This window comes from Chenopodium album, chromosome 11, assembly GCF_948465745.1.
Source record: "Chenopodium album chromosome 11, dcCheAlbu1.1, whole genome shotgun sequence".
In the NCBI taxonomy this organism is placed as follows: Eukaryota; Viridiplantae; Streptophyta; class Magnoliopsida; order Caryophyllales; family Amaranthaceae; genus Chenopodium; species Chenopodium album.
Genome location: NC_137844.1, coordinates 53,366,424 through 53,376,492, shown reverse-complemented (window position 1 = coordinate 53,376,492; position 10,069 = coordinate 53,366,424). Strand labels below are relative to the sequence as shown.

The following is a 10,069-nucleotide window of genomic DNA, read 5'->3' as shown; positions in this document are numbered from 1 at the left end:
AAGTGGTAAACGTTCTTAAATTTTATTATCAATGGTAAACCTAAATTATTGATTACCATTGATAAGTGTTATTTTAATAAAAATCCTTAACTATAGTTAGTTTTTTATTTTTTAAATAATTAAATTATTTTAAAAATATTTTTTTAAAAAAAAAACCAAACCCCCCCCCCCTCCCAACCCAGCCACCAGCAGCCCCTCCCCTACCGGCGGCCATGTCTCTGCCGGAGACGCTCAACCTCCCCCATCCTCGGCCGGCGACGCCCGACCTCCCCCGCCCCACCTTCTCTCTTTCCCCAATTCCTCCATCCCGAGATCTCCCAAACCCAGATCCCGGCAGCCCCAACCACCGGCCCCTACCCGATTCCAGCCCCGACCACCAGCTCCCTTCCTCTCCCCAATTTTGGCCACCCTCTCCCTTCTCCTCCCCATTGCAAGTCACCCCCTCCCTTTACCTTCTCGATGTCAACAACCACCAACCCCAGCACCACCCGTAACACCATCAAAATAGCAGCGACAAATCAACTTCAATTCTCTCTCCTTAACTTGCAAAATCATCAAATTTCATAAGAGAACTCATACTTGATAAAAAAACGATGCCGAAAATTCCTCATTCGTTCTATCGATCTTACCCATTAATCCCGCTGCAAATTTCGCCGCATCCACCTTAAGTTGCCGTCGATTAGATCCACCTTGTTGGTTTTAATAATGGGTTTTCGTGGGGGAGGGGGGAGGTTTTGAGGAAGGGGGTTTGTGGTTCAAGGGGGACGAGACAGGGGGAGGGCCGAGGGTTGTCGATGCAGCGCCGACGTCGGGGGGGGAGGGTCTTGGTGTAGCCGGCGCCGGGCTGGGAACAGGGAGATCGGGGTTGGGGGTATGGGGTGGCTGGTTGGGTAGGGGAAGAGTTGGTTGTGGGATTTAAAAAAAAAATATTAAAAATTATTTCTAAAATAAATGTAAATTAAAAAAAAAAACTAACTAACTATGGTTAAATATCTAGTTAAAATTTATCATTAATGTTGTAATTGAGTTAATATAAAAAATTTAGGTTTACCATTGATAATAAAATTTAAGAACGTTTACCACTTAGAAAATTAAAAAGTTGGAGTTCACCAAAGAGAATTTCCCTTTTTTTTTTTTTATTTACATTTTGTTTGGGAGGTAATAATAAACAGTGGAAATTGGAATGGTTTATGTTGTAATTTCGCAAGAAATATATTACCTTAATGTACATGGTAATGCAACCACATCTCCAAGATGTGTATTATTACCATGGGCATTGACATAAGACGTACATTTACATACAAATCCATTTTTTATTATCACCTACCAAACAGACTATTAGTGTAGGGCTTGCATTTCATAATCAAGTGCAGGTATTGCATAATTAGTTTGTCAAGCAACTTTTGAAGGGAGAAATATGATAATAAGGTCACTAGAAAGGTTGGTAAGTCAAATAATTTATATCTGCAATTCCATATCAAGCTAAATTTATTTCTTCCTATAATTTCTGCTCTAGTAAGGCTATTAAGTAACAGAAGATTGCACACCCTGCTCTTGAAGTGTATGATCTCTGGATGTGATATGATGTCAGTGATAGTACTTGTCTGTAACTGCTGCTGTTTGAAGCTCGTATTTTATCTGAAATAGACGGTGTAGTTTTTATTCTGTATACTTGAGTTCTGGTCCTGTAGACCAGGAATTCTTCTTTTCGTGGCGTGGGGGTGATGTATCATGGGGCTATTTTTTTTTTTTGGTGAAAAAATGGGGCTAAAATCTACATGATCATGAGCCAAGCTGGACTTCACATTAAGAAGGTAGCTTAAAGCATTGACAGGCTGGCATTAAACCACAAAATGAATTTCATGTAATTATGTAGTAAATAACTTTCAGTCAGGCCATACTTCTGAAAATGGTATTATCACTTGGGCCTCTTGGCTGCACTTTAAGGAAAAATGGCTGCTCAATCCCCGCCTAAATTGGCTGGAGCTGAGTTCATGTTGATCAATTTTGTACTAAATATATCTTGCACTTCTGTAGCTGTGGCCTGTCGACTACAGAGCTGATGAACCTTGCTGATGTATGACTGTATTGTTCAAGTGTTCTGCATCTGACATCTGATAAACAAACTTTGTGTCTGACATCTGATAAACAAACTTTGTGTCTGATATCTATGTATATTGGTTGTGAATACTAGTATGCTATTTCTTGTCTTTTAGTCTGTTGCATACTGGATAAAGTATATGGTGGAGTTGATCAAATGGAGACTGCCACTACCTCTACAAATTTCAATGGGCATTCACATATCAACCATGTCTTGTTAATAGCAACTGATGTGCTTATGATATTCATCATATCTATATTCCTACTTGTGACTTTGAGTTAACTCTATAATATAAGATGATTTAACATGTATTTGATATTATTTTTATAACCCTCTCAACATCTATAGATTTTTCACAAGTCTTCGTTGCATGCCAAAAAAAACCCTCAATTAGAGCTGTCAAAGAGCTGAAAACTACACTAAATGGATGGTCGAAGAGCAAACACCAAACCATCAGAGTTATAACTAAGCATAGGCTCCCTAAATTGTCAAATATAATTGACATTTTACCTAGTAATCAAGAACATATTATTCAAAGATATTATGCACATTTTGCCATTTCACATATCATATCTACCAGTCCGTGTAATTGTAAAGTGTAAACAATTAGTGGTCCTCAGTCCACATTTTTCCCACCTTCACATTTCCCATTTCCGCATTTTAGCCTTCATTTCTTTTCTCTCCTTTACGTGTTTATTTCTGTTTTCCTGGTTCATCTTCTTCTCTCAAGTTTCAATAACGTCTTTTTTTGAATGGAGTTTCAATAACGTCTCTTCATTCCTCTTCCTCTCTCTATTCTTTAATACTCGACCCCTCCATGGGACATCCTCTCATTTTTCATCATCGTCTTTTTCTCTTTGGTCTCCTTCTCTCTGTTTCACGTACCAAATCAATATTAAAGTCGCTTTGTAATCTTGCAGTTGATTACCCAAGCTTCTTGTTGGTTATGGTGGTATAGGTAACTTTTCTATTCCATTATTGTTTACGACTTATTTAGGTGTGATTTGGGTTGATCTATGTTGGTATTTTATGTAGGTTTAATTTTGCAATTGTAATTCATTTTGGGTTGATTGTTTTAATTGTTTGTGATTATAAATGCAGAATTCGGAGGAAGAATTGATTTGTTGTCTTCAGTTCATAATTCCGAACTTTAACTTTTGCCAAGTTGAGTTATATCGCCGAGTTGAGTTTCCCAGTTGCCAATTTCTGAATGCTATCTCTGTTGCTTTATCTACAATGGTAGCTCTCCTAAGAGTTTCGATTATGGTCTCGTTAATTTTGTTGCTGGTGTTGGTATGGCACCGCTCTTCACGTCCATTGAGAAGGTAGAATGATTATGTTGCTTGTGTCATATATGTATGATTTTTTTTTTAAAGAAAAACATATATGATATGTGGTGCAAATGTATGTCTCAATTTTGATTTTGGTTGGAATTTGAATGATTAAGGATTCATTTTAGCTGATAATGGTTGTGTTGAGAAGGTATATAATCATTAAAATTCCAAAAATCATTTCATTAATTTTCTTTTCCTTTCCTTCTTTCTTCAATTTTCTTTTTAAAATGATTTATTGAAATGGGTACTAGATTGATGACACCACAACATAAAGTTAAGGAGGTTGAGACATGCTCAATACAAATATACAATTACCCAACAATGACGAAAACTTAAGGTGGATTATTGGTGAAGTCCGCTTTTGTTTCATGTTGTTGGAGGCGAATGGTCGAATAATTTTGTTGGTAACTTTTTTATTTTATTTTATTTATTTATTTATTTATTATTTATTTTTTTTTAATTTTTAAAAACCACCTACGGATAAATATATTAGTAGAGGTCAATTTCCACCAAAGTTAAAATACTTTGAGAACACAAACTTTAAGAAAAATCGGGTGTACAATAAATATTATACATCCGTTATAAAGTTACCCTTTAAATGAGTAAAAGTTACTCTAATATGAATAAAAGTTACCCTGACATAAATAAAGGTTATGAAGTATTTATGCTTTATTGATAAAGTTATCCAAAAAATTATAAAAGTAACTCTAAATTTGATAAAAAGTGACCCCGATGTACAATAAATTATTGTACACCGGATGTATACAAAAGTTATTCGATGAAAGGGACCTAAATAAACAAATTCATTACAACCTTTAGAGTCCCGTCTAGCCACATTATGAGCTAGAGTATTACCCGCACGCTTTACATGAAAAATCGAAAAATCAACAAAGCATAGAGAAAGAACACAAATATCATCAATAAACTCATTTTGTTGGTAACTAGATGTGATATAGTTTCCGATCTGAAATGATTTTTGGAATTTTAATGAATATTTTCTGCTAATTAATTTTTTTATTTTCATCAGTTTTGAATTGTTTAATTTATAATTATTGATTTTGGTTGCCAAGAGATTAGCTGCAATAACGGTCGAAGGTAGATCACTTCAACAGATTCTTAAGAAGAAATTCCAATCTCATTCCACTGTAATTATTTTTTTATCTTTCCTAAAATGTAATCATTCAAAATTGTTCATGTATATATTTAAATCATTTGTTCATTAACATGTTTTTTTTTTTTGAAACATGATTTTTAAATTACTTAACCCACAATGATTAGATTTCTCTTACTTTTATAAGAGCATTTTGAAGTTAGGTTACAACAAAGCAAGAAAATGGTGTATTATAGGAAGTATTTATTTAATCATCGAATATTAATTTTACACCATCGTTAAATAGCAATTGAAAGTCTGTAAACTCTAAGGTCCAAATACATAACTCCCCCTACGATGGTTGATTATACCGCGCACAACGCGAGCATGAGCTTCCCTAGTTTTATTAAAATTTTACGATTTAACAAAATTAAAATTGTAAAAGATACTACGTAAACACTTTCTCTCTCTTCCTTCTTCCCCAAATCTGTTGAACATCGCAATTCACTTTTCTTATCTCAGAATTTGTTGAATCAACAACAATGGCACCAAGAACCGTTCTCTTTATCGTTGTCATCCTTCTATCGTCTTGACTGCTTTTGAACCATCATCTTACAAACAAGCTAGAGATCACCCAGAGTGGGTGGAAGCTATGAAAAAGGAAATTCAGGCTTTGGAAACCAATGACACTTGGGATCTCACTGAGTTACCTTCTGGAAAAAGGGCTATAGGATGCAAATGGGTTTATAAAACTAAATTTAAACCAAATGGTGATATTGAAAGGTGCAAAGGCAGGTTAGTTGCAAGGGGTGATAGACAGATTTCTGGAAAGGATTACAAGCATACCTTCAGTCCTGTTGCTAAGCTCACTACAGTAAGAGTAGTTATAGCTATTGCTGCTGTTAACAACTGGGATATTCAGCAACTTGACATCAACAATGCTTTTTTGCATGGATTTCTTGATGAGGAAGTGTATATGACACCTCCTCCTGGGTATAGTAAAGCAAAACCAGGTCAGGTTTGCAAGCTTAAGAGGTCTTTATATGGTCTTAAGCAAGCATCAAGATGCTGGAATAAGGAATTGAGTAAATATCTTGTAGATTGGGGTTTCATTCGGTCAAAGCAAGATTATTCTATGTTTGTCTTGAAGAAAAACAACTCTTTTGTAGTTGTTGTGGCTTATGTTGATGATCTTCTCATTACTGGGAATGATAGTAAGCTGATTAATGATCTGAAAGCTGGTCTTCACAGTGCCTTTACTATCAAAGATCTAGGTGAATTGAAGTATTTTTTGGGGATTGAGATATCAAGATCTACTTCTGGTATTCTATTGAATCAGAGAAAATACATTTTGGACTTGTTGAGGGACCAAAATATAGAGAATTGTGTTCCAGCTTCTTTTCCTATGTCAAAGGGATTAAAATTAAGCAAGGATGATGGTGAACTATTATCTGATCCAGAGGTATACAGAAGATTGATTGGTAAACTTCTGTATCTAAACATGACAAGGCCTGATATCTCTTATGTGGTACAGCAGTTGAGTCAGTTTCTTTGTACTCCAAGAGTACCTCACTTTGATGTTGCAATACATATCTTGAAGTACCTCAAAGGGACTCTCAATCTTGGTCTTTTTATCCTGCAAATTCTAGTTTCATTCTGGCTGGATATAGTGATGCTGATTGGGGAACTTGTAATGATTCTGGAAGATCACTTACAGGATACTGTGTTTTTCTAGGAAATTATCTGATTTCTTGGAAAACTAAGAAACAAAAGGTGGTTTCTAAAGGTTCTATAGAGGTTGAATATAGGAGTATGAGTCACACTGCAGATGAGTTGGTTTGGCTGGAAAGGCTTTTGTCTGAGTTGCATATTGCTGTTCCTACTCCAATCACATTACATTGTGATAATGTATCTGCAATACATATTGCTGAGAATCCTTGTTTTCATGAGAAAACAAAGCATATGAGGAGTAAAAGTCAGAAAATTGATGTTCATTACATCAGAGAGAATGTGCAATCAGGTTTTCTTCAGTTGAAACATGTTAAGTCTGCTCTTCAGTTAGCAGACATCATGACAAAACCTCTGGGGTCTGATCAACACAGATTTTTGAGCTCAAGGATTGGCCTAGTCAATCATACTCCTGCTCAAGAATGGCCTTGTGTTTCTTCCCCAAGTCATTCTTGAGAGGTGGGGGGGGGGGGGGGGGGGTGAGGGTGCTGTAATGTGAACTGCACATAATCTCGTTATGTTCATAACTTCACATAATCTCGTTATGTTCATAACTTCACATAATCTCATTATGGTCATAAGTGCTACTGGGGAATGAAAGCTACTCAGAAGTGGCAATAATGCTTATTTTCAGTCATAACTTTCTGTTGCCTTTTCAACTTTTGCTTCCATTTGGGTTTTTTTAGCTTCCAAATATTGTTCAGAGCCGTTAAACTTAACAATGATATTGGTTGGCCAACTATGGGTTTGCAGTTTAAGTTGGGATATACAATTGCATGGAGCAATCATGGTTGCTACTGAAAAGGGAAACAGTTTTGATTTTTCCTTAATATATGCTGTACATTAGGGGGAGAAATGGCCGGTCTTGAGACATACTAATCTTTGATATTGATACTCTGAAGTCTTAATCCTTCAACCGTGAAACTGCATAACTCCATAAATACCATTGGTTCTGGATAATATATATCATTAATATTAACCAAAAAAATAAATTACATTTATAGTTAGTGACATTTAAGTGTTTACTTTTATTATTTTACCCAATTTGTGTTTTATAAACTTTATTGATTTCCTTTGCTAAAGAATCTCAAACCTTTATGTTTTTTACTCACACTTTTACCACTCCTTTGAAACTTTCTTGAATTTTATTCTTTATCCCCTTTTAAAACTCTCAATTTTTACTTGGATGCTCATGTTCATTCTTTTTTCTCACTTTACACACCTTTTTTCACACTCTTTCAACTGATAAATTTGTTATTCCCCTTAGCCTCATTTTGGGACTAAGATTAATTGTTGTTTAGTGACATTTTAGTGTTATAACCTGGTATAGATTATGGAGAGATTGTAGATCAATTTGATTTCTTTCTTTCTCCTTGTCTCAGTTAAATTCTTGTTTGAAAGCCATTTCAGTATTAAGTACTAATTTTGTGCTCTATAATGACAGGAGGGTTAGGTGAATTACAAATGAAGCAGTGGTATTTGCAACTTGCAATATTTTAGGTGATACTGCAATTTTCAAGGATATTTGTGTTCTTATGTTGTTTATATAGTTTGATAGATTTTTAATGCAGAACTCTAGATATTTATCCCTTTCTCTTGATAATTTGATGGTTGTTTTCAAGAGTAGCTTTCATTCTCAGCCTCACTGTAGGAACTCTGGTAGTGGTAGGCCATGGTGATTGGTTGCTAATTACGGCTTTGCAAATTGATGCTTGATTTGGCTTAACTCAATGCTGGAAGCGACTGTGTAGTAGACTGGTTTTCAGATTTGTATATAATATGGATTATAAGATAAAAGCTTGGAATTTTGATTGTGGTAGATGGCATAGACATTTCAACAATAGGGCTGCATGATCTCTGATCACGCTTTGTAATCATTCTGCAAGAGCCTATACTTTTTCATGGATCCGTGAGGTTTAATCTTGATCCATTATCAGAGCATAGTGATGAAGAAATTTGGGAGGTAAATAATCATTCCTATTTAATGTTACCACTGAGTAAATTTTGATGATGAATATTTAAATTTTCTTTAAGCTTGAATAATTCCCCTGCAGTCCTGCTCAAGTACGAGGACACAGGGTACTATAGCATAATAGCTTGCCAGAATACTAGGGCAATATCTTCCATGATGACAATCAATAGAATGAACAATGAAGAGCTATAACGAGGAGCTATATTATATCGTTTCTTGTATGATTTTACTAGTGTCCACAATCGAACAACTAAATAAGAAAATAGATTTCTGAACTGACTTCAAATTACACCTCGAAACTTCAATTATCTTGATCTGTTCGTTTCTACAAGGCATGCAAAAACCCTAGAAACAATTGTGTTTTATAAATGTCGTATATCCAGTTATAGGACAAGGCTAGACAAGGTTCATGCGTCTGAAATTTTGAGCCTCGAGTGTGCTCACACATGAATATGTACCTAAAGTCCTGAACCCAACACTCGTACCCAAAGCATGTCTAAGTAACTTGGTCATATGCGTTGCATACTTGCATACATAATAGTGGAATGTTCTTGGGTGGGGGAACCCCCTTTTTTTTATAGTCTCTTAAGCTTGATATGCCTCACTGAAACACGTTGTTCTAAATGTGTTAAGGTTCTTGAAAAATGTCAACTAAAGGATGCTGTCCGAGAAAAACCTGAGAGCCTAGACACATCAGGTAAGAAGCAAAAGATTGAGCAGTTATTCTTAATATTTTTTTTACCCTCAGATTGCTTTAAGCTTACATGAGGTGTCTAGCAGTTCTAAAAGATGGATCAAACTGGAGCATGGGACAACGACAATTGTTTTGCTTAGGACGTGCATTATTGAAGAGGAGAAAAATACTAGTGCTTGATGAAGCTACTGCATCGATCGATAATGCAACTGATCTGGTCATTCAGAAGATCATATGCTCTGAATTTATCGACAGTACAGTTATAGCCATAGCCTACAGGACTTCCACAGTTATTGACTGTAATAAGGTTCTTGCTTTAAGTGATGGTCAGTATTCTATTTTGTCTTTCAGATTTCTGTTTTCAAATTGTGAATATGTATATCTTTTGATCTCTCATTGCTAGATTTATCAACTCGTACGTGTTTACTTTCTTTGTAAATAGGACTGTGTAATTAACATGTTATTGGGTATGAAAATTTGGTTGAAATATTTCCAGGAGAGGTGGTTGAATTAGATGATCCCAAGAAACTCATGAATGAAGAGGACTCCCTTTTTGGTAATCTTGTTCGCGAATACTGGTCCAACTCTGAAAAAACATTGTGACTTTGTGATGTTAGCTGTGGAGTATGTATCAAGTGTTTGTGTTGGGTATTCTTCAAGGTTATCTCCCATAAATTTCAAGGTTACAAGTTTTATAATGCTTAAAAGTACACAATTGAAAATTAGATATTCCGTTTTGTTGTTTAACGTAAAAATACGATATTCTTGTACGAAGTGAGGAGTGGTTTCTTAATTCAATTAAATGCAAATCAATGATTAAGAGATTTTTTTAGGACTGACTAAAACTAACCCGACCTGAACAAGTAGGTTTGGGTTGAACTTTTACCCGATTTATATTAAATGGGTCAATGCAAACTCGATCTAAAGTTAAATGGGGTTAAGACTGGAAATTTTAGTCCGAAAACAAAATGGGTCAATAGTAGGTTGGGTCACCGAAGCTGACCTGATAACCCAGATTTAGGGGTGTGATTTATTGATTATTTGGCCCAACTAAAAACCAGCCCAAATGGCACAGTTCAAACTTTAAAGCCTTTACCCAAAAGAACCCAGCTGTATAAACTCTTCTCCAATTTCTTATAAAAAGCTTCTT

The 10,069-nt window shown here is 35.4% G+C and overlaps 1 protein-coding gene across 1 annotated transcript; it reads left to right on the top strand.

Annotated features, from left to right (window-relative positions):
- The first annotated feature begins 6,974 nt into the window (after positions 1-6,974).
- Positions 6,975-9,522, top strand: LOC145566849 (ABC transporter C family member 10-like). Its single transcript, XM_081626136.1, has 4 exons — positions 6,975-7,091; positions 8,859-8,922; positions 9,006-9,245; positions 9,416-9,522. The coding sequence occupies exons 1-4, from the start codon at positions 6,975-6,977 to the stop codon at positions 9,520-9,522; spliced, it is 528 nt and encodes a 175-aa protein (XP_081482262.1).
- The last annotated feature ends 547 nt before the right edge of the window (positions 9,523-10,069 follow it).